We start from the raw sequence: 27,166 nt of genomic DNA on the forward strand, positions 1-27,166 counted from the left end.
AGTCTTCAACACCACAAATGGAACTTTACCTGTAGCTCTGTGATTTTCTGCGTGAAATGTGAAGACAAAAAATTATTGTGGTCAGCATAGTGCGGCCTCGTAATATTATTTTAATTTCTGAGTAGGGCTGTTTCCTCCGGATAGAGAAACAGCCGCCCGGGAGGAGCAGTCACGCGGAGGACCGTCCTCCCCCTGCGGCTGTAACTCCTGAGTTGCCGCCCTTGGTCAGCAGAAGAGGAAGGGGCGGGGTCTGCGCTGATGCGCATGCGCACACAGCCTCCGCCCCGGAGTGGTCGCTCTAGGCCGCGGGGAGGTCGCGGGGTTGCGGGGCCTGAGTAGCGACTGCTGCCTCTCCTCTATGGTCACGGGCCGGGGGCACTGTCCTCCGCGGTCAGTCCTAGGTTACTTCCGGAAGTGAAGCCTCCCCCTCTGCTGCTTCTGGGATCCTGGCCGGGGGCTATGGCCGGGTTAGCCCCTGGACGAGTGAAACGGGTAAGCTGTGGCGGGGAAGAGATTCAAGGGCGTGATTTCAGGGCGTGGTGTGGAAGATGGAACGGAATCCGGGCGGGAAGAGGCACGCAGGCCTTTTTTCACCCAGGGCTGGGTCTTGGGCAGCCTCTGTCCCGGCCGCGGGGTGCGGACCCCAGCTTGGCCCTCTTCCCCATTCCTTCCCGAGAGTCCCACGTCGGCATTGCAGGTCGCCGGGCCTCGTCTGTGTCCCCACGGCGTCAGGGTCAAAGCCAGTCACTTCAGTCCCCCGCTTCCCCCAGGGCCGGAGGGACGGGGCGTCGCTTCCACACTCCTTGGAAGGGGAAAGCCAGGAACTGCGGTCACAGCCTGTGACAGCCGCTAAAACTGATCGGGCCCGGGCTGGGCGCCCGCTTAAGGTCTAATTCGCTCAGCACGTTCCTGCCCCAAGGAGAAGCTAGGGTAACGGAAGCGCAAAGGGTGAAAATGAAACCCCAAAGTCATACTTGGGCTGTAGTAGAACCCGGCTTCTCTTATTCCTAGCCTCATGAAGCAGAAATCTTAACTTGTGCAAAAGGGACTTTACAGAAAAAAAAGAGAAGAGAAAAAGAAAGAAAAGCGGACAGATGAGTCAGCTTGTGTCTGACTGGGGATCGATCTTTGGCGGGACAGGAGGCGACCCTTCAACTTTAGTAGTAAAAAGAAAGTGAGAGTCCAGACTGTCACGCCCTCAACTCTCTCTACTGGTCGGTCCTTTGGGGTGGCCCCGACGTCACGCGAGAAGAGGCCAATAGGAAGGAGTTTTGCGCTCATCCTCAGGCACACGCGAGCCAGCGGACAGCACGTGCCAGTGAGGTTTTGGTTGATCTTGTCCCTAGTGTTTTGTAAACAGCCAGCTAGGAGGTATCCTGACCGAAGGGTTTGCGTTTTCCTGGGAATTTCCATAAACCTCATGGACAAACTAATTGTTAGGGGCAGTTCTGTCCTTTTTCCATCCTCCAGTGTTGATACTGCCATTAATTACATTATAGCCAGCACTCAGTAAAATAGTACTTTTAAAATTCCAACAGTAGTATCAATCAATCAAACAACAAAGTCTTTTTAAGTATCCATGAATGCAGTTTGTCATCAACAACCCTGCAAGGTTAATAGGTTGCCTGACATCATGCAGCTAATAATTGGTTGAGCTGGATTTTTAGCTCAGTCATTCTGGCTCGAGTTTGTGCTGATTGGGACTAAGGGTGGAGCTCAGTAGCAGAATGTATATTTAAGATGCACAAGGCCCTGAGTGCAATTTCCAGCACCCCAAAAAAAAAAAAGTTATGTTGCTTGTTGGCTGGCTGTAAAGATTCTTCAATGACCAGCTTACAACTGTGGGGTTACACACACAACACACACACACATACACACTCCCCTGGTTCTGGGGTTTGATCTGAGCTCCATGTTTGCTAAGCTAGCACATTGCCACTTGAGCCACACCTCCAGCCCAAAAATGATTTTTTTGTTGTTGACATCGATTTTTTATTTTATGGCAGTACTGGTGTTTGAACTCAGCGCTTCGTATTTGCTAGGCAGGCGCTCTACCACTTGAGTCATTCCTCCACCCCTGTTCTGTGGGTTTTATTTTCTTGTAGTTTGGAGGGTTTTGAGCAAAGGAAGGACTTGATTGCAGTTTTGCTCAAGGAAGATGATCCAGGCAGTGAAGAAAGAAGAGCTTGACAAGCAGAGGATGGGGAGTGTTGTTTAAACTGTATTTTATCCATACGTTTTCTGAGGTATATATATACATATATACCTCGTATACATACATATGTATGTGTATATATATATATATATGTAGGCCTGTGTTTATTTATATGCAACAACTCTCTAGTTCCTACACTTTCATGGACATCAGAATCTCCTGAAGGGCTGTTTAAAATGTATAGCCAGCCCTTCATGTCCTTGCATTCCATATCCATGAATTCAACCAACCATGGATGGGAAAATTAAGTTCCAGAAAGTTCCAAAAGGCAAAATTTGAATTTGTCTTGCACCAAGCACTACACTGAATTCATGTGACTGAAGTAGTGTGCTGTTGTAGCCTCCTGCCACTTCATAGCTCCTTGGTCTCTTCAGCACTCTTCTCGTGTTGTTTGCTTTGTGTCTTGTTCATGCACTCTGTAGTTAGACTTCCATGGTGGCATCTGCACTGAACATACGCAGACTTTTTCCTTATCCTAATTCCCTAAACACCACAGTGTCACAGCTGTTTACACAGCATTTCCGTTTACCAGGTATTTTAAATCTAGAGATGACTTGAGGGATCTAGGAGGATTTGCACAGACTATGTTAAGTGCTCTGCCATTTTACACAAGGGACTTGAATTTCCACAGACTTTGATGCGTACAAGGTATTCTGGAACCACCCCCTCCCATTATACCAAGGGATGACTGCATTCGTCTTTCTTGTTCCCAGACATTCTGTTCAGGTTCACCCAACTTCCCAGGTGACCGGGATGGAGATGTTGAGAACTGCTGTCATAAGGAGTTAAATATTTGAGGGTTTGGTTTTCATCTGCAAATATCTGGAGCCCAGCATTAGCCACTCTCTGTGGCTTGGTTCCTGACCTCAAGGATCCCACATATTGGTTGGAGAGGGAAAAATGTGACTGAAACAATAGTGTATCCAAAGTGTAGGAATGAAGTCAGTGAGCACATTTTATTTTTCAGAACCTAAAACATTGAATTGTTCAGTAAACGCTTAGGGCATGACTCGATTGGTAGAATGCTTGCCTAGGAAGCAGGAGGCCCTGAGTTTGAAACCCCAGCAGTGCCAAAATAAGTTTATACAGTATTTGGACCTTTGCAGTTGACAGTGGAGAGACATAGTGGATTTTGGCATAAGATACAGGTTCACTTCTCTCTAGCAGTTTACCATGCAGAAAGAGTGCTGAGCTTGGTAACGTCAGTGTCTTGAGCTCACAGAAAGTTACTAACATTATTGATTGTGTTCACCCAAGCCCAGCTCAGCATTAGGGACTTTGAGAGATAACCCCCCCAAAATAAAGTACAAAATGGGCCTCTTTCTAGTCAAGACCTTACTCTAGTTGGGGAGACAAGGCCAACTTGCAGAGAGTTGGATTCACAGAGTGACTTCTACAAGGATGAAAGTGTGCAGCTGAATCTTGAGGCATCAATGCCTCGTTGTCCTCCAAAGGACCACTGTGACTAATTCTCCTGGCAAACCTGTGGCCAGCCAAACCTACCATGCTTCACATCTGAATCACCGCGCTTCAAAGTTCAGGCAGCATGTTACCATCCAAAGGAGCTATTTTTGTCCTAGTGATTTGTGACCCTGTCCAGAAGGAAAGTCCTTTTGAAATGAGGATAGCACCAGCTTTCATACATCAGAGGCTGGAAATGTTTCTTTTTTATTAATGAACCAGTTTTGCTGTGTGCAGGAAAATCACAGAATATTCTGTTCTTATTGCCATTGCTGACCCTGCCTTACTTAATTTGGGTACATTTATTTTTATTTCATAGTCACTGGAGATGGATGGGCACTCTTTGGATATTTAATGTCTGAAGTCTTGGGCCTGTGTTTATACGGGTATCCCCAGGACTGGACCTAGCATGCCAGAAGTAGAAGTTCCCCGCCCCCTCCCCTGTTTCATTATGAATGTTTCTCTGCAGAACAGCCTGCTCACCCTAACAGCTAACAAACAGCTGCAGTTTGTGTTCCAAACCATTCTCATACTTAGCTTATTTTCTCTAGTTTGTTGTTCTCAGCTGTGCAATAACAGCTCTGCGGTACTGGAGAGTGTTTTATAAAGACAGGCTTTAAGTCAGAGCATGAGTCAGGCTCTAACCTGACCCTGCCCTTCACTAATTAAGCCTGCATTTTCGCAGCTGTAAAATGGAAGTGACAGCAATACTTTCCCATTGTAAGGACTCAGTAAATACTAGTAGTTGCTATTCTCTGTTGCTGGGCAATGTGTAATAAGAAGAAGTAGCTAACAAGAGGCCCACAGAAGCCAAAATGTTTTCAGTCTTGTACTGAACATCCTTCCAAAGAAATAATTGAGAGATTTTTCAGGCTGGAACCCCAATAAATTAGCCTTTAAAGTATTATTCCTAAAAATATGAGTCATCCACCACAGTCAGAAGAAATGTATTTTTTGTTGTTGCTTGAGACCATGTAATCCAGGCTGGCCTTGAACTCGAGATCCTCCTGCCTCAGGTTCCCAAGTGCTAGGACTGTAGGTTTGTACCATCACACCCAACTAATAAATGTGCATTGATACAGGCTAGAACTGTAGTCATGTACCGCTGAACCAAGCAGTGTGAAGATTATAATTTCCAAAGAGCTAGCAATCATCACGTAATAAGATCTTTATACTCTAAAGTAGAAAAAAAAAATTTTTTTTTGGTGGGGAGCAGGGTTTGAATTCAGGGCTTCACATTTGCAAAGCAGGTGCTCTACCACTTGAGATGCACCTCCAGTCCATTTTGCTTTGGTTATTTTGGAGATGGAATCTGTCAAACTATTTGCCTGGACAAGCCTCAGTCCTCCTGATCTGAGCCTCCCAAGTAGCCAGGATCACAGACTTGAGCCCCTGGCACCCAGCTGGTATAAAAATTCTTAAATATAAAATTAATACATTTTTTGATAAGCTCAATCAAAATTACTCTGTTAATTGACTGTCCTAAATAGTAGTGACTTTTCTAAACGAGTGACTAAAGAAGCAATGGGGCTGGGGATGTAGCTCAGTAGTACAGCACATACACAAGGCCCTGGATTCAAGTCTCAGCGCCATAAGAAAAAAAAAGGAAGCAGATAGATACCAGTGCCACCGTCTCCTTCTAGATAGTAGCCCTCCACATACGTCCGTAGATAAGCACTAGATCCGCTGATAGCTTGCCTTCCAAGGATGGAGTAGTCAGCCTCACTGCAGGCTCTTCAGCGGGGTAGCATCATGGAGACTATGCGTCAGCCCTTTCTTTCTTTGAAGGATTTCGAAATAACTAGACCTCTTCAGTTAGATATGTCTTTGCGAGAACATAAAAAAGGTCATGTTGATAGATACCTTGGAAATGCCCATGTAACCTGCCGCTAACTTTTAGCCCCTCCCTGGGCTAAAAGTCTTCAGATTCACGTGGAGCCTTTCATACAGTCTATAGAGCAGGGTTCTCTGGCCTCCAACACTGAAACAAAACAGAGTGATAATTTAGAAAAGGATGGGGAAGACATCATAGGCAGCGACTTTCTCAGCAATATAAGTAACAGCTTGATGGGAAAACTTACAAATTAACAGAACTCCAAAAGTTGACTGGCCCAGGACCACTTAGCCTAGAAACATCCATGCACCCATCCATTAAACTGAAGGCATCACATGAGGAGACAAAATCCAGGGTCAGAAAGTAACCGAAGTACAGCAAGCAGGTAGGAGAGGAGCAGCCAGCCACAGCTAACTTGCCATGACTAGGGGCACTGCCGAGTTCCTCAGCTCTCACTGATGCCCATCATGCAAGAGCAGACCCCAGTGTGGCCATGTCTTCTGATTGGTTTTTTGTTTTGTTTTGTTTTTTTCCCAAGAGAAGCCAGAGATTGAGATTTCTGTGTAAAATCAGATTGTTTAAATGTTGGCACCAAATGCAATTTAAAAACAAGACGAGCATAGTAGCACATTCCTGTAGTCTCAGCTTCTTGGGAAAGTGAGGCAGGGGGAGGGAGGGACAGAAGACTGAGGAAAAGGACACCCTGTGAAAGAAAGACAGGTGTTGCCACAGCAGTGTGGTAAGTGCTGGTAGTGAGACTAACACGGGGAGGGAGGTTGGATGCCCTTGGCCACAGTGAGCATCCCTGGGAGGCACTCACCTCCTCTGTTGTACCCATTTCAGGAGGCAGGAGAAGCCAGTACATATGAAGGCTTTCATCCCAGCAGACAACCGATAGTTCCTAACCTTATCTGAGCGTAGTCCCTTAGAGAGCCTCACAAAACCACAGCCTGCTTTCCAGGGAGATGCGTGTGCCAGGCACACACAAAGGGGACCCAGAATTCAGACCAGATGTTCCACTCCATGCTTCAGTGGGGGACTCACCATTTCATTAGAAATCCCAGCTCTTAGCACCTGGCAGGGTGGCACACACCTGTAATCCCGAAACTCAGAAAGCAGAGGCAGGAGGATTGTAAGTTCCACCACAGCCTGGGTTATATAGCAAGACCCTGCCTCGAAAACAAAACAAGAAAACCAAAAACCTAGAAATGAGGTCTTGAAAGTCCCTTGGTTCTCTAGGAGACTTCTGGGGATTTGCTGCCCTCTGCAGTTCCGTGATGCTCTACCTATCATTTTAAACTTGCTTCTGTTTGCTGTTTTGTAGATTTTCCCAAACTCAAGCATTGAACTAGGTAATTAACACTTGTAATCAGAAGTGTATCATGTGATCAAGGCACCAGAGGTAGAAGTAAAATGTTTCTCCTCCCCCAACTCCTGCCCAGGTCCCCCCAGTCTTGTCCAAGGCCTTTCAGACACAGGGAGGACAGGTAAAAACATCGTGGCTAAAGTAGCCTTCCATCACAGGCTCGCTTGGGAAAGAGTTCATGGCCAGCCAGCCCTTCCTGGCTCAGCCTGCTGCCCAGCTGGCCATGCTTGCAGAGAGCAGCTGTAAACATTGTCAGGAGCACAGCATCTCCTCATAGAGGCCTTTGTGCATTGCCAGGGCAGCAGGCTGTGTTTACACAAGTCAGAACACTGCAGCTTGTGACTTCAGTGTCCACCCAGATTGTATCACTAGGATGCACTTTCTTCTTCTCAAAGGACTGCTTTCTTTAATTGGTGGAAATAAACCAGTGCATACAGATAGGAGTAGGAAAGAGCAGCTGAATGTGGTGAGGGATGTGTACTCTGTGAGCTTCCAGGCTTCGAATTTAGGGTGAAATGAAACTAGCAAAGCTCCTACCAAGTAATCCCAGGCCAGGCAGTTTCTAATTTGCTAAAAGCAGTTGCAAAACAGTCGATGAGCTCAGCTTTGCAAAGTATGACATAAAATGCACCTTTAATGTCAGTGTCATTTGTCTTCTCATGAGAAGTAAACCTAAGATCTGGTAGACAATGAAATGCTGACGTACTCTAGTTTTAAAGATTAATTGGTGAGAAATTGATTTCAATAGGCATTATTTGTCATTTCTCTGCAAATGACTCTGAAATCCATATTGAGCCATTTACAGTTTTGTATCTCTACCTGCTCAGTAGACATTTCTAATTGGGAGTCTTACCATCACTGTAATCTCAGCTTCTCTCAACTTTCCAAGACTGGCACCGTTTGTTTACAGTGACCCAGTTGCAATCAGAAGTACACCCTTTCTTGCCCTGTTTCTCTGTAGTTACTAAACCCCATAAATTTTTTTCTTAATGTTCTGTATTTTCTCTCTTCTCTCTACCACTGAGCTACAGTCATAGCCCTAGTGTTTTCATTTTGCTGCCTTAGTCCCAGAACTCTTAACTTCTCCCTAGTTATGCTACCTGCTTCCAGCCTATCCTCCTTCAAAATGACCTTTGTTTTGGTTTTTATTTTCTGGGCAGTACTGGAGTTTGAACTCAGGGCCTCATGCTTGCAGCACAGGCACTACACCATTTAAGCCACTCCACCAGCCCCTCCTGCACAATGAGATTCACCATTCCAAGCACAGCTCTGATGATCTCATTGCGTCTCTCTGTGCTCCCTTTCCCACCAGCCAGCTCTTTAACCTGGGACTGACTCCATACCCTGTGTCAAGCCTGCACCTCAGCTGTGTCCCTGCTGCTTTCAGTAAAAGTAAAAGTGAACTCTGCCAAGGCAGGCTCCCCCCCTCACTCAGAAGTCTCTGTATTCTCCCTCTGACACTCAATCCAGATGTGATCAGAACTTGTCTAAAGGACCTGGCTCATAAATAGTGATGTATTATAGGAGATGCTCATAAATAGTGATGTCTTCATTAGTATTTCCTAGGACAGTGCTCTTCACGAGGTAATTGTTTCATTGGTATCAGCATAATAAAAGAACTACTTTATCAAAATTATTCTTTTCCTATATACCTATGAGTTCTACTTCCTTAGCAGTGTGAAGAAGCTGCCCAAAGGAAAGCACTTTGAAAATTTTAACTATTCCTAAACATAGAAATAATGAACAAGTGGGATTATTACAAATAATCTGGAATTTGTCTCTTCCAGAAAGGAACAGTTTCTAATAGGCCTATGCAAGAGGGTTCCTCCCCTCTTTTTGAGACAAGGTCTTACTATTGAGCCCAGACTGGTCATAAACTCAGGAGTCTCCTGCCTTATTCTCCTCAATGCTGGAACTGCAGATGTGTACTACCACACCTGGTGTTTGCTCCCTCTTTTTACTGTGATGAGGTTTATTTATGTTTATTAAATTTGTGTTTGATCTTTTAAGTTTACATCTATGTATCTATCTATCTATATCTTTACCTAATTATCTTTTTAGTGGTGGATGAGGAATCTGTATTCTTCCTTTATCACTGAGTTTACTATTGATTTGTGTTTATTATCTCAGTTGAAAATCTCCCATTAGTGTTTGGCCAAAAGGAATACAATATGTTCTTTACAATTTTATATATATTTTGCATAATTATAAGAGTCATGTTTTTATTACAAACAACTTGGCAAATAAAAAAAATCAAGAGCAAGAAAAATATCACTTGTGATCCTCCTTTACCAAACACACTTGCTACTAACACTATACCTTCTTGTTTCTCCTCACACACTTACTTATTTAAAACATATGGTTCTCATGCTGCATACAAGGCCATGTACCCTTTAAAGGCTGATAAAATACTCTTACCACTGCATTTTAAAATCAGGTAAGTTAGCTGGTGGTGTGGCTCAGTGGGAGAGCACTTGCCTAGTGTGGGTGAAATCCTGGGTTCCATCCCCGACATCAGAAAAGCAAAAATCAAATAAATCGCTTTCATTTATGATATAATTGCCATGTGCCATGCTTTGTATTAGGCACTGTACTTGCATCTTCTTGTTTAACTGAGCAAACCTCCCCCACTGTACTCGAGGAGGTGGGGGGAAGAACCCAGGCCGCCCAGCTCTGGAATCTGTGTGCCATCCTACCACCTGTCAAGTACAAAAATAAAATCTCCTAAGACCGAAATGACAATGACAAGACAATGGTCTTGTGCGATTAGCATGATTCTGTGGTGTCACACTGATCGAATGCAGAGGACACAATATGCAGATTCAGATTGATGTGGGGAGAAGGGGTCTACTGAGTCACAAGGGAGTGGCACAGAACACCTGAATACAAGCCATCACTCAATTTCTGGGATTGTTCCAGCTGAAGCCCCAGAAACCAAATGTTTATTAAAGAATGATTACCTAATGGGAAGGCAGGTTGGTATGAACAAAATATGTTATTTACATGACATGTATCTGTTTTTGCCAACTCCAGACATTTTAGTGGGCCAGGAAGCTAGTTAATTACAATCATACACCTGGAAGGAGCTTTAAAAATTTAACCAAAGAATACTGAGACCGGGCCAGTTATGATGGTACACACCTGTGGGAACAGGAGGCTGTCAAGTTCAAGACCAGCCTGAGTGCTACACAGCAAGACCCTGTCTCAAAAAAAAAAAAAAATGCTGCTGGGCCCCCGTGGTTCACACCTGTAATCCTAGCTACTCAGAAGGTAGAGATCAGGAGGATCATGGTTCAAAGCTAGCTTGTGCAAATAGTTTGAGAGACCCTATCTCAAAAATACCCAACACTAAAAAGAGTGGCAGAGTAGTTCAAGTGGTAGAGCACCTGCCTTAGCAAACATGAGACCCTGAGTTCAAACCCCAGCACCACCAAATATATATATATATAAATATAAAATGAGGTTAGAGTTACTACATGTGAAAAGGAAGTTTGTGAAAAGATCCAGCATTCTCCCATTCCCATGCCCATTGAAAACTCAGTCTGTTTGTGTCATATCATTTTGAAATAAATGACAAATACACCGGAGAAATTTCAGAGATGGTTATCTGATTTACAAAATGTGGATTTTTTAAAATCGAATTTGTTCCATTTAAAAAGTAGAACCTTGCTGGTGTAATGGCTCAAGTGGTTGAGCTCCTCCTTAGCAAGTGTGAGGCCCTGAGTTCAAACCCTGGTACCACCAAAAAAAAGTAGAGCCTGGGGGCTGGGAATCTAGTTCTGTGGTAGAACACTTGCCGACCACATATGAGACCCTGGATTTAAGCCCCTGGTCCTGCAGAAGTAAATAAAAATGAGAACTTTAATAGGATGGTAGTAATCTTTAACAACTACTCTGTCCTATTTCACTGCTTTTTTCCCCTAGATTTTATGAAACTCTGAAGCAGTTTCCTGAATCTGAAATTTTTTGTGTCTGTGGATCCTGGAATTTGCTGAGCAATGGAGGAGCCCAAGCAAAGTAACCTGAACACAACAGGCCCGGAGAAGGACGACCCTCCCACAGACCCCTGCCCTCCAATCTCTGTTAGTGAGTTTTCTTGCCACTGCTGTTATGACATCCTGGTTAACCCCACCACCTTGAACTGTGGGCATAGCTTCTGCCGGCACTGCCTCGCTCTGTGGTGGGTGTCTTCGAAGAAAACCGAGTGTCCAGAATGCAGAGAAAAGTGGGAAGGTTTCCCCAAGGTCAACATTCTCCTCAGGTAATGCTGGCTCCTAGGGGTGCTTTCTTTTCATGGGAACAGCCACGTTGGAAAACAGGGCAGGCTCAGAGCTGACGTCCCCCTGGTTGTCACTCTGGATCTTCCAGAATGTGAGGCAGAGCGCTCTGGATGCGAAAACTCCCACTCCCACTCATGTGACTGCTGTCATTCATTCACCATTTATGGTAAATGAAGGAACAGAGTAAATTCTGGTTATCAGACTGTTACTTGTAATCCTTTGTCATATTTGATTTGTATTTACTGAGAAAATGATAAAGCTGTACAAGTGTGAATAACCTAATGCTCATCTCCATAATCTTAAATAAACCATGTGCCAGTCGACATGTAACAGAGTTTCTGACACAACAGCCAGTGGCCAGGCCTTGCAGAGCTCTGGTTCTTTTCAGCTTCTGTACAGTCACTATGTCTCCATGAGGCCTGCGAGCCTCCAAGCCTTGTCTTTTTCGAGTCCAACTTTCTTAATACCGACAGAGTACTTGGAAGTTCCCTGAAACCATTACCCACCATCCTCATTTGTACCAGAGATGTATTCACACTTGGCTCCCATCTGTCAGCTTTTCTTTATTGAAGGTTAATCTTAAATGAAAAGATTTTATGTAATGGCAAATGAGAACAGCCTCATGGCCACTCTTCTCTTCCTACTCAACTTTGCCTTACACATACATTCATTCTTTATATCCTTTAAAGAAGATTGGAACAATAATAATCCAGGTCCCCCATTTTAGAATCCATCCTTTTTGTGTGTGTGGCGGTACTGGGGTTTGAACTTTTGAACTCCAAGCCCCACACTTGCTAGTCAAGCGCTCTACTACTTGTACTATTTACTATTAAGCCATGTCCTCAGTCCTTTTTTGCTTTAGTTATTTTTCTAATAGGGTCTTGAATTTTCTTCCCAGGATGGCCTTGGATCTTGGTTCTCCTACCTGTGCCTCTTGTATAGCTGGAATTGTAGATGTATGACACCACTCCACACTTATTTGTTAAGATACCTTGAACAATTCTCCTCCTAATCTCTGCCTCCCAAGCAGCTGGAATTACAGGCATGAGCCACCACACCTGACCTCCATCCTTCCTTTTCCCCAGGGCATTTTCAGCTGTGTCCCAGTTGTGATTTCTTCACAATTTTTAGAAATGCTTTTAGACATGCATATGCCAATAAAAAATGCAAAAGTTTTCTCCAGTCAGTGGTTTGCTATCTGTGTGGGTCTGCATTTACTGTTTTCATGCTGCACCAGATGTCTTAAATTTATCTGTCTTGACACAGAGATTCATTGGTAAAACCATGTAATCATAAAGCTATGTGATTTCATTTAGCTGGTTCCTTAATCGTGGACATGTAGATTGTTACTAATTTTTTGCTTTTACCTCACGGCAGGCTATGGAATGCACTCTTTTCTATTCTCCTGATCACCTGTATACTACTAAGTGTTGACTGTTTCATTTTGCCCTCTAAATAGCTCTCTTGATTGACTATTCTTGTTTTCTGTCTTCTCTATAGGGATGCCATTGAAAAGTTATTTCCTGATGCCATTAGAATGAGACGTGAAGACATTCAGCAAAATAATGACATAGTCCAAAGTCTCGCAGCCTTTCAAAAATACGGGAACGAACAGATTCCTTCAGCTGCCAACACAGGCCGAGTGAACCAGCAGAGAGGAGGGGGGTTCTTCTCCGGGGTGCTCACAGCTTTAACTGGTGTAGCAGTAAGTCAGTCTCCACATTTCTCTGCACTCCCACCTACTCCCAGTTTCCACTGAAATTGGTTGGATTGATCTCATTTAAACAGTTGATGACATGACTTTGTAAAACCACCATATACATTGAAATCTGTGGGTTGTATGATTTCTTAAGGAATGGTGCCTACTCAAATAGACCACATAACAGTCATTGCCCAATAAATATTAGCTCTGTGGTATTCAGTCCTGCTCATAGCCTACGTAGCAGGCATCATTGTTGTCCCCAGTTCAGACCTGAGGAAACAGGGCAGAAAGGTGGCAGAACTGGAATTGGAGATAGAATCTTGAGAGCACACGTCTCTGACTTCCCATGCAGAGACTATTTCTTTTTAAGCTCAGTGTTCCTGATACCTAAACGTGTTTGTGGTAGAAAAGGCACATGGGTTGTCCTTGTTGATAGGGTGAGGAGTGTATCTGTTTCCAGATACCTTCCGTCAGTCCTCTTCCATCTCTGTTCCCTCACTGCCCAGCAATCAACACCTGAGCCCTAGGACAGTTGTGCCCCCAAGTCTCTGTGCAGTGGCAGCCTGCTTCCATGCACAAACTCAGAATCATCGCCTCAGACTCAGCCCCTTGCCCTGCCCCGCCCCACACTCACATGCTCAGAAACTCACCTGTCTACGTCCTGAAGTCCCTGTCCCTCTTCCCAGGTGGTCCTGCTAGTGTATCACTGGAGCAGCAGGGACTCCGAGCACGACCTCCTGGTCCACAAGGCTGTGGCCAAATGGACCGCAGAAGAAGTCATCATCTGGCTAGAGCAGCTGGGCCCATGGGCCTCTCTCTACAGAGACAGGTTTTTATCCGAAAGAGTAAATGGAAGGTGAGGAAAAAATATGGCATGCCATGGACATTTCTGTAAGCAGCTTTATGGAGACCTCTTACACATGCCCTAAATTCACCCACTTAAAAGTATACAGACATTAGTTTTAATGTTCCACAGACACATGTGACCATCCCCCCAGTCAGACCTTGAAAAGAAACGTTTTCCCCCAGTCCCTAGCAGACACCACTCAGCTTTCTCCCTCCTGAAGTAGATTGGCCTCTCTGGACCTTTCATATGAGTGGAGTCATACAATATGTAGCTTTTCATGTCCGGCTGTCACCTAGCATAAACACTATTTTCAAGGTTCATCCACGATGCAGCATATATCAGTGCTCATTCCTTTTTTATGACTGAAAAACGTTCCATTGTATAGACAGACCAAATATTCTTTATGTGTTCTTCAGTTGATGGACATTTGGGTTAACTCCATTTTTTTCCTTGATATTATGAATAATGATATGATGATCATTTGTGTACAGATTTTTATGTGGATATATGTTTTCAGTACTCTTGGAATGAAATGGCTGGGTCATAGGGTTTGCTTTTGTAAGGAACTGTCAAAACTATTTCCCACAGGAGCTGTATCATTTTATATTAGCAACATTTTAGTTCTTTTGATGCCTCCTGATTGTAAAAGTAATTTCAAAAAAAATAATGTAAGACTACACGAAACTGAAAGTGAAATACTCTTATAATCCTACTCTTCAGAAAAAGACTGCTATTAATATCTTGCTAGACATCTTTCCAGATTTGCAGGTGTCCGTGGACAGGAGGGCTGGGAATCACACTCAGGGCTTTGCACATGCTAAGTGTACACTCTACTACTGAACTCCACCCTGGCCCCAGGGTTTCCTCAGTGTTTAAACAGGTATCATTATGCAAATCGTATGTTGTTGTTGTTGCTGGTTTTGAGATGAGGCTTCAGTGTGTAGCCCACGCTGGCATCAAACTCGCAACCCTTCTGCCTCAGCCTCCCAAGTACTGTTTGTATTGTTGTGCTGTGCAGAGACGCTTTCAGTGACAAATCACTGGAGGTGGGTCATTGTCTTCTGATGAGGAACATAGATAAGGGATCTTGAAAATTTTTATTAAATTAAATATTACCCCCAAACAACCATTTGTTTCTTTCTTTTTTAATATTTTGGAGGTGAGTTCTCAGTGTGTTGCCCAGGTTGACCCTCAGACTCATCATCCTCCTACCTCAGCCTCCTGGGTGCCAGAATTACAGGCGAGCACTATTGCACCTGGCTAAAACCATTGCCACTGTTATTGTAGAAATACTTTATTGGATTTCCTTCCAGTTTTTCCTATACATACGTACACTTTTAAAAATAGAATCACGGGCTGGAGGTGTGGCTCAAGGGGTAGACTGCCTGCCTAGCAAGTACAAGTCCCTGGGTTTGCCACCCCATTAATAACAATGATGATGATGATGTGAGGCCAGGTGCTGGTGGCCACACCGTAATCCCAGCTACTTGGAAGGCAGAGATCAGGAGGATTGGGGTTCAAAACCAGCCCTAGCAAACAGTTCTATGGGACCCTATCTCAAAAAAATCCCTTCACAAAAAAAGAGATGGTGGAATGGCTCAAGGTGTAGGCCCTGAGTTCAAGTCCCAGTACCACAAAAAAATAGTAATTCGAGAATTGGAGTCTGTAGTTCAAAGAAAAAGGCTTTGAGACAGAAACACCCAGGTGTGTCTTAGGCAAATCACTGCCTTTAATCTAGGCCAGTTTTTGATCTACAGAGTGGACATTGTGCCATTTACTCCTCAGAACTGCTGAATAAATCAGTGATGGTTTATGGAAATCTTTTTGGGTAGTAATGGGCAAGTAGTACATTCCGCTATTTGCCATGATTAAGTCTATTACATGTCTTTAATAGCTTACCTTAGCTCAGGCCTAAAGTATTTTCAGTATATAGTCTCACAAAAATCTCTTCCTACCTCCACCCCCTCCACAGATTGCTTTTAACTTTGACAGAGGAAGAATTTTCCAGGGCACCATATACCATAGAAAACAGCAGCCACAGAAGAGCCATCCTCATGGAGCTGGAGCGCGTGAAAGCACTAGGTGTGAAGCCACCCCAAAATCTCTGGGAATATAAGGTAAACTGTTTGTTTTAATTGAAGAATAGAGAACAACATAGCAATTGCCTGCCATGTGAGCAGTCACTCACTGCTTAGCTGAAGACAGAAAACATCACAGCCCTGATTGAAGCATCTGGGCAGCCCTTCCTATCCAGAGGCAACCATGCTTCTGCAGCCGGTGCTGGGCACTCCTCCAGGGCCTGTTTTCCTGCATCTACCGTGGGTGGGGTCCATGCAGTGGGAGCGTTATTTCGCAAGTTGTAACCTTTGTGCAAGAGGCATGAATTGAGCAGATCCTTCTGCAAGGAGCTCTATCCCTAGGCTCATGTGCAAGCATTTCTCTATGGTTTATACTAAGGAGTGGAATCACTAGGTCACAAGTAATGCATTTGTTCAGCTCGTCACATGCTGAGAAAATAATCTTCAACTTGCCCATACCCACTGGGCCTCCTTCACAAACAGGATTTAATGAACGCTTTGCAACAACACAACAATTACTGTGTTTTTACTAGTTACAGAATGCTTGAAATATACACTTCTATACCCTAAAAATGACATTGTGGAGAAAAATAAAATCAGATAGCTAATAAGCTTATGAGGGGAAATGTGCATTTGTTATTGAAGAAGGGCAGGGTTAACATAGTGGCTGAAGTGGTAGAGTGCCTGCGCAGCAAGTGGAGGCCCTGAGTTCAAAGCCCCAGTACTGCCAAAAAAAAAGATGAAAACATATAACATAAAGAAAGAGGCACTTGTGTGTTTTGAGGATCATAAATTGTCATGGCCTCTTTAGGGCAGTTTGTCAATAACATTTTAATACAAACCACCGCACCTACTCTTGATCTTGCATTTCACTTCTTTGCATCTGAAGTGGAGGCAGCATAGTGCCATGATCGAAAACCAGACTCTGAGGCCACCTGCCTGAGTTCCTGCTGGCTCCTTCAGCACTCACTAGCTGTGGGGACACAAGCAGGGACCTTGGCCTCTCATTCACCTTAACTCCTCTGTAAATGGCCTCAGAGGGCCATGGTGAGAATTGAACTTCAATTCACAAAAAAACATTATATAAGTTGTTCACTGCAGCATCGCTGGTGATGGCAGCACCTAGAACCTAAACGTCCATCATCAGGATCAGGTTAAATGAGGACATCCATTGAAAAAGATGGAGGTGAGCTAGAGCATGACCCCAGCGGTAGAATGCCTGCCTACCAAGTAGCCCTGAGTTCATATCCCAGCACTGCCAAAGAGAAAAAGGAGGAGGTGACTGTGCTAATAAGGAAGGCTGGGGGGTGTAGCTCAGGATAGAGCTTAGCAGGCACAAGACCCCGTTCAAGCTCCAGCAACAACCACCCCCCCCAAAAAAACCTGCATTAAGGAAGGATGTTCAAGTTGAATTGATAACTGAAAGAAAAGCACATTAGAAAATACTACCTACGTGTATGTTGGCACATAGGTAAGTATTTTCTGGAATAGAAACAGAAAGTTTCTAGAAAAAGATACAAGTTTTTTTTGTTTTTTTTTTTTTTTTGATGCTGAAGATCAAATCCAGGGCCTCATGCACCTAGACAAGCTACACGTCCAGCCCCACACTATCAACAGTGGTCTCATCTGGAGAATGGAACTGGTTGAGAGGGAAACTGTCTGTTAATACACCTCTGTGCCAGGCTGAGGAGTGGCTCAAGCAATAGAACACCAACACAGCAAATGGGAGGTCCTGAGTTCAAACCCCAGTACTGCCAAAAAATATAAATACATCTCTGTGCCACTTGAAACATTTTTATTATGTGTATGTGTTACTTTTATAAAAAGTCAGTTTCAAAAATAATTTTTTCTGAGACAAGATTCTTGCTGTGGAAGCTAAACTGACCTTGAACTCAAGATCCTCCTGCCTTAGCTTCCCCAGTGCTGGGATTACAGGATTACCACCATGCTTAGCATTTTAAATACACCTTTTTTTTTCCTTTGTTTTGGTGGTAGTCAAACCCAAACCCAAAACCTCATACATGCTAAGCAAGTGCTGTACCACTGAGGTAAACCCCAGCCCACGTTGCACAATTTTTGAAGAATAGGTGTACTGTTCCTGGGGTAGAAAAGTTTGTGTATTTTGTATCACTTTTTTTTTTTTTTTTTGCAGCACTGGGATTTGAACTCAGGGCCGACACCTTGAACCACTCCACCAGCCCTTTTTTGTGATGGTTTTTTCCCAGATAGTGTGTCACAAACTGTTTGCCCAGGCTTGCTTCAAACCTCAGTCTCCTGGTCTCTGCCTCCTGAGTGGCTAAGATTACAGGTGTGAGCCACTGCTGCCTGGCACTATTTTTTTTTTTTTTAATTTGAAAACATCTTTACTTCTCTTTTATCAAAAATGACTAGTTTGGTTAAAGTCCAGTCAAATCCTGGACTTTCTGTAGCCACTAATAGTCCCAGTGTGGCTTTTAATATGTAGCAGAACATTTCTGAGTCTCGTATCCAGCAATAACTTTATTTAAAATATGTGCAAGTATAATGGTGCAAGCCTGTAATCCCAGCACTCAGGAGACTGAGACAAGAGGATCAAGAGTTCTAAACCATTTGGGGCTACATAGAGGAACTTGTCTAAAAAGAAAAAGAAAGTGCAAGTAATCTTAATATTAACAAGAGCAAATGGGAATTTAATTCTGGGAGCGATGTGAAAGCCAGAGGATCTTTCTTCACTTAGCTCCTCTAGTACATGCTTCCCAGCCCTTCCCTGAGGTGGCCGTTTCCATTTAGCTGAAATATTCCCCACGCTGGTGCCCTGGCACAGCTCCTCCTGAACACCTTGAAAGAGGCCTCCCTTCCTCTATGGTGCTATCCTCATAGTGGCCTCATTGCCTGGGGTTTTCCTCCTTATCTGATGGGATTAGGGTTTAGGTCTAGCACTCTGGCAGATACTGGAGCTGCAGACACGTGATGTGGTCCTTCCCTTCCCTTGTTATTGCACCTGATCAGGCTTTATTCCAGGACCTGTGTTCCTTTCAAACATGCATCTTCAATGAGAACAGAATCACCCCAGCACAGCAAAAACTGGTTCTGGGGAGAGTAGTGAGCAAGTCTTAGAAACTGCAGTGATGTGAGGCCTCCAAAGCCCACAGTACATAACAGCTGTACAGCACCTGTGGCATTCACATCTCACAGGGATTATGAGCATAAGTCTGTAACTTAACAGTAATAGTGATAAAATGCATTCTTGGTAGAGTGCTTTTGGTATGACCTTATTAGTCCTTTTTGCTTTCCTTTCTCTTGTGTCAAGTTGTTCAAGTTGCTTTTCATCTTTTTTGTTTTTTAGGCAGGGTCTCAATATATAGCCCAGGCTGGCCTTGACCTTGTGACCCTCCTTCCTCAGCTTCCTGAGTGCTGGGATTTCAGGTGTGAGCCACTGTGCCTGACTTTGAGTTATTCTTTCACCTCTCCTGCCCCAGGCCTGCAGTGAGACATTTTGCAAATTGGATTATTTTCTCCCAGTGCTGGGGATAGAACTCAGGGACTTGTACATTCTAGGCCAGGCATTCTACCTGTGAGCTATATCCCCAGCACACAAATTGGACATTTTTTTAATGTGTAATTTGGTAAGTTTGGACATACGTACATATCTGTGAAACCATCACCACAATCCTGCCCATTTGTAAGCCCTGGCTCCCAGTCTAAGAGGTGTGCATCGTCTCCACTGTGGTTCTAAATGCATTCCTCTAAGGCTAGTGACAGCCTGTTCCATGTGCTGACTTGCCATCTTAGGTCTTCTGTGCTGAGGTGCCCATTTTATTTGATCAACTAAGTTGATATAAGTTGAATCATTTCTAAAGTTAATTTTATAATCAGGAAAAATTAAGTGGACATTCATTGTAGTAAAATTTTAAAGATTTATGTAAGTAAGAAAGATAAAAGGAAATGGCCCATAATTCCACCTGAATCAAGCACAGTGACATTGCATTTTGTTCAGCTATTTCTTAGTCTGTCCTGGAATGACTTCAACAACCTTTTGTTTATTCGTTCAACAAACATCTATAGACTGTGTTGAGAGCCAGGTACCTTTGGGAGAAGAGACCACAGTCCTCAGCCAGACCCTGCAGTGATGGTGCTGACAGTGTGGTGGTCATCTTGCTGTACATCTACACATCTTTGTGTGTGTGTGTGTGTGTGTGTGTGTGTGTGTGTGTGTGTGTCACTGGGGATTGAACCCAGGACCTTGTGCATACTAGGCAAGTGCTCTCCCTTTTGAGCAATGCTCTCAGCCCTTTGGTTTTCTTTGCTTTGGTTTTTGGTTTTTGTAGTGTTCGTTTTGGCAGTACTGGGGTTTGAACTCAGGTCTTATGCTTTCCAGACAGACATTCTACCACTTGAGCCACACCCACAGTCCCTTTTGCTGTAGGTATTTTTCAAAGAGGACTTGAATTCATGCCCAGGCCGGCCTTGACCAAGATCCTCCTATCTGTGCTTCCCTTGTAGCTGAGATGACACGCGCGTGCCACTGTCACCTCTTCATAGAGATGGGGACCTACCGAACTTTTTGCCCAGGCTGGCCTTAAACCTTAATCCTCCTGAGCCTCAATCCTCCTGATCTCCAACTCCTTAGTAGCTAGAATTGCAAGTGTGGGCCATTGCCCCCAGCCCTTTTGTTTTTTTGATGGTACTGAGTTTGAACTTGGAGTCTCATGCTTGCCAGGCAAGCACTGTTATCTTGAGCCATGCCCCTAGCCCTTTTATTTTTTATTTTTGAGATGGGGTCTCACTGCTACCTTTGCCCAGGCTGGCCTTAGACTCATGATCCTCCCCCTTCATCCGCCAAGTAGCTGGGACCAACAGGTGTGACCCACAACTCGCAGCACCTTTTAGTTGAGACAGGATCTCACCATGTAGGCAAGGCTGGCCTTCAATTCTCAGTCCTCCTGCCTCAGCCTCCTGAGGGCTGGGACTACAGGTGTGCACCATGACTGGCCTTGCTACACATTGTTGAATATTATTTTTACCTAACATAACATGATTATTGTATAAATCTTCTCCTACTCACTTTTCAGTGACCATATCATATCAATTCCATGCTAAATAAACTTTTTTTTTTTTTTTGCAGCACTGGGGTTTGAACTCAGGCCTACACCTTGTGCCACTCAACCAGCTCTTTTTTGTGTTGAGTTTTTTTCAAGATAGGGTCTCTTAAGCTATTTGCCCAGGCTGGCTTCAAACTGCAATCCTCTAATTTCTGCCTACTGAGTAGCTAGGATTATGGGCGTAAGCCACCTGCACCGGCTCTGCTAAATATCATGTTAAGATATTACTTAGGCCACAGATTTCATTGGTTTTCACTGTACACACAATGCAGCACTAAACATTTTATATATGGATCCCTCTCCACGTCAGATTGCTTTAAGTTGTGCCCACTATAAATATGTTTAAGACTGGTGTATTTTACAAAACTGTTTTCCCAAAAGATTGTATTCCTGAGCAAAGGAGAGGAACAAGCTTTTTGCCCCTTCCCCTAGGCACAGCTAGAGATTGGGCCTTTTTATAATGGTACTTCTTCCTGCCATTCATTCATTGTTTCTGCACACCATGCACAAAAGCCAGTGGCAAAGGGACTGAGGAAGGAGCTCAGGTGGGCAGGCAGCCGCTGTGGCTGTAACATGGCGCTGTGCCTGCTTTGTCCTCTGCAGGCCGTAAACCCGGGCAGATCCTTGTTCCTGCTGTATGCCCTCAAGAGCTCTCCAAGGCTCGGTTTGCTGTACCTATACCTGTTTGACTACACAGACACCTTCCTCCCCTTCCTCCACACCATATGCCCTCTACAGGAAGACGGCTCCGGCTCCACCTCTGGCTCTGGGGACCACATCCTCAGTAAGCTCCTGGTAAGTCTGCAGGTGCCCAGGGAAAGGAGGAGAGCAAAAACAACCCACCTGCAAAAGAAAAAAGGCCATTTTGTTTTCTGCATTGAATAGCCAGAGGGGCAACCCTCTAGATTTGAAATATTTAATTTAAAGAAAATTTGTAAATGAGGCTGGGTGAGATGGTTCACACATCCCAGCTACTTGGGAGGATCGTGGATAGAGGAAAAAATTAGCAAGACCCCAACTCAAAAAATAAGCAGGGTATGGTTATGCACACCTGTCATCTCAGCTATGTGAGAGGCATAAACAGGAAGATCACACAGACTGCCCAGGCAAAAATGTGAGCTCCTATCTGATAAGTAACTAAAGCACAAAGGTCCTGAGTTGTGACTTAAGTGGTAAAGCACAAGTTCAAACTCCAGTACTACCAAAAAAAGTTTTTAATAAAAAGCATTACTGTCGTTATAAAAGAAGGCAGCCTAGGTCCAGACTGGCGTGGATATTAGATGTCTGATGTCTCTTAAAGGCAAGGCTTGTGTCAGTCCTGAAGGCCTCTCAGCAGTAACTCCACCCAGCTCACTGGTGGAGTTGACATGTCAGCTGACCACAGGGCTCTGCATGGGGTGAGGATGCCTTCCCACCCTGGGCACTTGTTTCTTTGGTTTCACCCGTGGATTCCTTCAGAGTTGCTGGGGGGCCCTTTCTCTGGGAGTGACTTCTTCATGTCTGTATGGCCATTTGAGAATAATGTTCTTTGCTTTGCTCCTCTTGGGAATAATCTTGATCTGTTTCTATCAAAAAGTCTCACGGATATAGCAGTTACCATATATACTCCACACCCCTAAATATGGAAATAGAATTTGCAAATTTCCAAAGAAATTTAAAAACACTGCAGTTGAGTGCCTGCTGACTGACCTCAGCTGGGAGTGGAGTCGAAAGCCTGCCTGGCACACTGTTTGTTACCTGCCTGCTAGACTGGACACAGAAACTGTAAAATGTTCCCTTTCAACAACCCAGCGGTCCCTGCCTGGTCATCCAGCAATGTTTTTATCTGCTAGCATCTGTAATTACAAACTTTTGCACTCAAACACCCAATGAATTACTTTTTCAAGGTGAGTGTTTATGTGTGTTTTTAATATTCCCACCCTCTGTCATCATTCTACCACCGCTAAGATGTTGAGTATAGGAAGTGGCTTGACTTGCCCATGTAAGGACAGAGAAAGAAAACACCAGGGTTACTTTAAATTCATCTCAACCCAATTACCATAACTCAGGCTCATTTAGACTTTTACTTCTGAGTGCCCATAACTATGGAACAATCATCTTATTCAAACTTTTGGTAACATTACCTAACTTAAAATTAATTATTGTAAGATTATATTATTAATTATAAGATTATTATAAGTGGATTAAAATTTATTTTTATTTGATTTTTTATATATCATACATTGATAATAGGGGATTTCATTGTGTCCATTCCACACCTGCATACAGTGCACATGCATTTCCAGCACTCCCCCCACAAACCTTTCTTTAGAACGTTAGGTGTGTTGTACATGTGTAAAGCTCACTGCTCGCAGCAGTCCTCGTGATGTTCTGTGTCTGTGTGATCCCTCTCCAGGACCTGAGAGAGCCCACGTGGAAGCAGTGGCGAGAGTTCCTTGTCAAATACTCCTTCCTTCCCTACCAGCTCATAGCCGAGTTTGCCTGGGACTGGCTGGAGGTCCATTACTGGACATCGAGGTTTCTCATTGTCAATGCCATGTTACTGTCAGTTCTGGAATTATTCTCCTTTTGGAGGATCTGGTCAAGAAGTGAGCTGAAGTAAGTGTGTTTCTATGTGGTTATGATTAGAGCAGCAAGGTGGGGAATATCAAGTGAGGGAAAAACTCCTTCAAAGTATTTCTCAAACCTGAAAAGGAAAAAAAAATCCTCCTACCAAGACCCCTCACAATCTGGATTTGGAAAATACTACCTGAGCAGCAAGTAGGAAAAGTATTTTGTGTTTGGGATGGGAGGGTTCTTTGTGTTCATTGTTTGTTTTGTTTTTTGAGACAGGGTCTCACTAAGTTGCCCAGGCTGGTCTCAAACTCATGATCTTCCTACCTCAGCCTGAGTAGCTGGGACTATAGGCATGCACCTCCACACTGGGCTCTTCATAATCATTGTTAATAATGTAGGGATAATAATGGTGACAAATCATATAATTCCTGTGAGATATGTATACCTGAAGGATTTTTAATAATTAAGAAATAAGCAAATGAGAGGAGGGTACTTTATGGAAAAACAGCAATATAGTCCAACACAGGGAGTTCCTTAAACGTGTGTTCTAATCCTGCTGTGTCACCAGCTGGGGCAGTAAGACCCTCTAGCATGAGAAAGGTGAACACTGGACGAGGCAGTCCCTGGGAGAGATGTCTTGAGTGCAAGTGACAGAAGCCATCCGAACATGGCTTTACTCTAAAGGAAATGGCCATTCAGGGCATCAAGGGAGCTGAACCTAGGGATCCAAACGCTGTCCTGAGGACTGACTGCCCTCGGCGGCTCTGTCCTGTGCTGTTCAGCCTCTCAGGATGGAGCCTTTGGCTGCTCCAGACTCTCTGAGCAGCGGGTGACAAGTCTCAGGACTCACAGCCTTAGGTCTGGTTGGCCCAGTGTGAGTCACGTGCCTACCCTAATCCATCAGTTTGCAGGGGTGTACAGGGCTCTCCTAGGCTAGGCTCAAGGTGTGTGCTCAACCCACACCTGGGGGGGGTTGGTTTTAGCCCCACCCAGAGTGAGGCAAGCTATAGGGAACGCTTGGGATGCTTAGAACATAAATGACTTAATATTGTATTTCAGGTTGAATATTCTTCTCTTTCCCTGAGCCTTTTTTTCAGTTGCAAATGTGTGTAAGTTATTCACACCCTGGCATAGGGACAGCTCAAACCACCCCACCTGGCTCAGGGACCACCCATGCCCCTCCTCACTCATCAGTTATTGGTGGTTAGCAATCACCATGTTCTTCCCTTACCATAGGTTAGCGGAGGTTTTAAAAGCACCTGGAAAAGAGAAAGACGCTCTCTCTGCTTCCAGCTTCCACCTGGTCCCACCATGTCCATTTTGTAATTCCCTCCATGTAATTCCCTTCCTTAACTTTTAATAAACTTCATCATACCCATGTGTCCTGCCATGGATTCTTCCACATGGGATACAAAAAATTTGGAAATTTTCTGACCACCGACTGCATCATTGTCCTTAACAAGGCCACATGAAAAGAATGGGGTAGGGAGTGGCTGGGAGTGTAGCTCAGTCACAGAGTATGTGCTTAGCATACATGAGACTCTGGTTTCAATCCCCAGCACCTTCTGCCCTCCTCCCTCCCTGCCCCTGACCCCAGGAAAAAAAAAAAAGAATAGGAGAGAGAGGGAGACATCCTCAAAACAACTCAGAAGCTTTTCCAGAAAGGGAGGCTGCTGTCATCTTGAGATCCATGACTTGCAGGATTCTTGGCCTCATTAATCAGAAGCAACCTTATAAACAGTTCAGAGAACCTTACAAGAATCTCCCTCATGTGTTTCCATTCAGCAGACTTATTATTCATGCTGACAAGATGCATATTCCTCTCCTGCATCCCTGCTCAAGATGCCTGTCCTGCATCCCAGCAGAGGAAAATGCATGCTAAAAAAAAATATGTTAAATTGTGACAGCAACAAAGGGGTGGGAGGTAGTTTGGAGCCATGCAAGTGTGGCAACCAAGCAGTGGTACCCAGAGGAAGTACCCTATAGCTGCGTCCTGGTTGCAGAAGACAAAGCTATGTCTCAGACACTGGGGACAGAGGACAGGTCTTTACAGCACAGGCAAACCCTCTGAGGCCTGGGGAAAGGCCCTGGAGTGACCGATCCTGCCCTGAGCTATCTTTCTCCTCTTTTCAGGACAGTACCTCAGAGGATGTGGAGCCACTTTTGGAAAGTGTCAACGCAGGGGCTTTTCGTGGCCATGTTCTGGCCCCTCATTCCTCAGTTTGTTTGCAACTGTCTGTTTTACTGGGCCCTGTACTTCAACCCAATTATTAATATTGATCTTGTGGTTAAGGAAGTCCGACGGCTGGAAACCCAAGTGTTGTGACTGGCACTACCCTGGCTCTGGAAAACTCTTCGGATCTCCCTGAGCCCTGATGCTTCAGAAGGCAAGGGAGGAAGCAGACTTCCCTGTTTCTACCCCTGGTAAAGCAAGGTGCTGCTTTATGTCAAAGGCTTCAACCAGGTCCTCTCTCCCTCTGCCTGTGGCACAGTGGCAGCAGAGACTGATGTCCCAGTGCACAGAGGACTGTCTGGCCAGCACAGCAGCAGCCCCTCCCCTGCCTCCCTCACAGGGACTGGGGAGGCTGAGGCCACAGTGGCTGTACAGTGTGGGTGATGTCAGAAGGCCACCATGTCGGCCAGTCCCCCCTTGCCCTAATCTCAGTGACTGACAGAGGCTCCCATAGTCTGATACACCAGGCTTATTGGGGCCAAGCATGACCTGTGAAAAACAGGGATAAGATTTGTCATAGGTATAGATTGTTATACATGAACAATACAGAGGAAAATTCAAAATTCAATCAGCAGTTCTTTCTTGTGGAATAGTTGGTAGGCTTCAGAGTAAACCTCTAAAGGAATTCAGATTGAGGTTAAACTGATGGGTAACTGTCTTCACTGTTTCTGTTTCTGCGATCATTGGGAGACTGGATCCCTTCCTGGAAGGGGAGAGGGGTGTGAGTGGAATGTCAGGGGTGAGTAGAATGTAGTTCACTTCATCTGAGCTGAGTCGGGCTACTTAAAAGCAGTTTGGGGTTTTGTTTTGTTTTTAAAAATTTAATTTGTAAAATAAATCCAAGATAGTCTTTGTGCAAGGAAACATTTTATAAATTGACCTCACACTGTATAATGTATAGCCTTTATCATCCTGTTCTGATATGTAAACAGCAGGTATAATTAAGCCACGTGCTATTATTGTAAATACCAGGAATGAGCTGAAAGGTGGCCTTTCATTTCCTTCCAGTGTGAAAAATAGCAAGTATGTTCTCATCAAGATTGGCTTGAGGGAGATAGGCTTGCATCCAAAGTGTGTGTTTGTGACTCCACAAACCATTCCTTAACCCTTTGTATCTTTGAGCAAAGATTTCACTCAAGCTGCATTTGAAAGTTTGAAGAAATTACTTCAAATAAAAATAAAGATTTTTATACAGATAAAACCTCTGTACAATGAAAAACTGATTAGAAAATACAAAAAAATCTGAATTGCCTGATACAAACTACAAGCCATGCTTAATCCCAGCTCTACGTGGACAATGAGCCAAGGGGCTGCCCTTTGGTGGGTCCTCAGTGAAAACAGAGAAAAATGTTGTTCCTCCTGTTTTTACCATCATGACCTGCCAGAGACATTCAGGACCCTGGGGCTGGGGGGTGCTGTCATGCTTGCGCAGGCCTGGCCTCAGGCCCTTCCCATCTAAAGCTGGGGCTGCCTGGTGTGGGTGCAGCTGGGCCCAGGCTGGAGCACATTTGCCACA

General features: G+C 44.4%; 2 protein-coding genes across 4 annotated transcripts in view; one reads left to right on the plus strand and one right to left on the minus strand.

The window, feature by feature from the left end:
- Parn (poly(A)-specific ribonuclease) overlaps positions 1-288 on the minus strand; it is a 149,715-nt gene extending 149,427 nt beyond the window's left edge. The window contains exon 1 of the mRNA XM_074060055.1: positions 30-288. The gene's annotated coding sequence lies outside the window, so the exon portion shown is untranslated. The remainder of the gene's footprint in view (positions 1-29) is intronic.
- Positions 256-26,851, plus strand: Bfar (bifunctional apoptosis regulator). 3 transcript variants are annotated; one of them, XM_074060058.1, is made up of 8 exons: positions 256-492; positions 10,798-11,134; positions 12,654-12,858; positions 13,542-13,711; positions 15,675-15,819; positions 21,465-21,656; positions 23,257-23,459; positions 24,654-25,541. In XM_074060058.1, the coding sequence occupies exons 2-8, from the start codon at positions 10,872-10,874 to the stop codon at positions 24,775-24,777; spliced, it is 1,302 nt and encodes a 433-aa protein (XP_073916159.1). In that variant the 5' UTR covers positions 256-492; positions 10,798-10,871; the 3' UTR covers positions 24,778-25,541. The 3 variants fall into 3 exon arrangements, with proteins under 3 accessions (XP_073916159.1, XP_020031744.1, XP_020031667.1); XM_020176078.2 differs by lacking the exon at positions 24,654-25,541 and adding an exon at positions 25,551-26,851 and having other exon boundaries at positions 257-492; XM_020176155.2 differs by lacking the exons at positions 21,465-21,656; positions 24,654-25,541 and adding an exon at positions 25,551-26,851.
- The last annotated feature ends 315 nt before the right edge of the window (positions 26,852-27,166 follow it).

This window comes from Castor canadensis, chromosome 17, assembly GCF_047511655.1.
Source record: "Castor canadensis chromosome 17, mCasCan1.hap1v2, whole genome shotgun sequence".
NCBI classification, from domain to species: domain Eukaryota; kingdom Metazoa; phylum Chordata; class Mammalia; order Rodentia; family Castoridae; genus Castor; species Castor canadensis.

Coding starts and splice junctions, on each gene's coding strand:
- Bfar (XM_020176078.2), top strand. CDS start 10,872: ATGGAGGAGCCCAAGCAAAGTAACCTGAACACAACAGGCCCGGAGAAG. Junction 11,135..12,653: donor AAGGTCAACATTCTCCTCAG/GTAATGCTGGCT, acceptor TCTTCTCTATAG/GGATGCCATTGAAAAGTTAT. Junction 21,657..23,256: donor ACATCCTCAGTAAGCTCCTG/GTAAGTCTGCAG, acceptor ATCCCTCTCCAG/GACCTGAGAGAGCCCACGTG.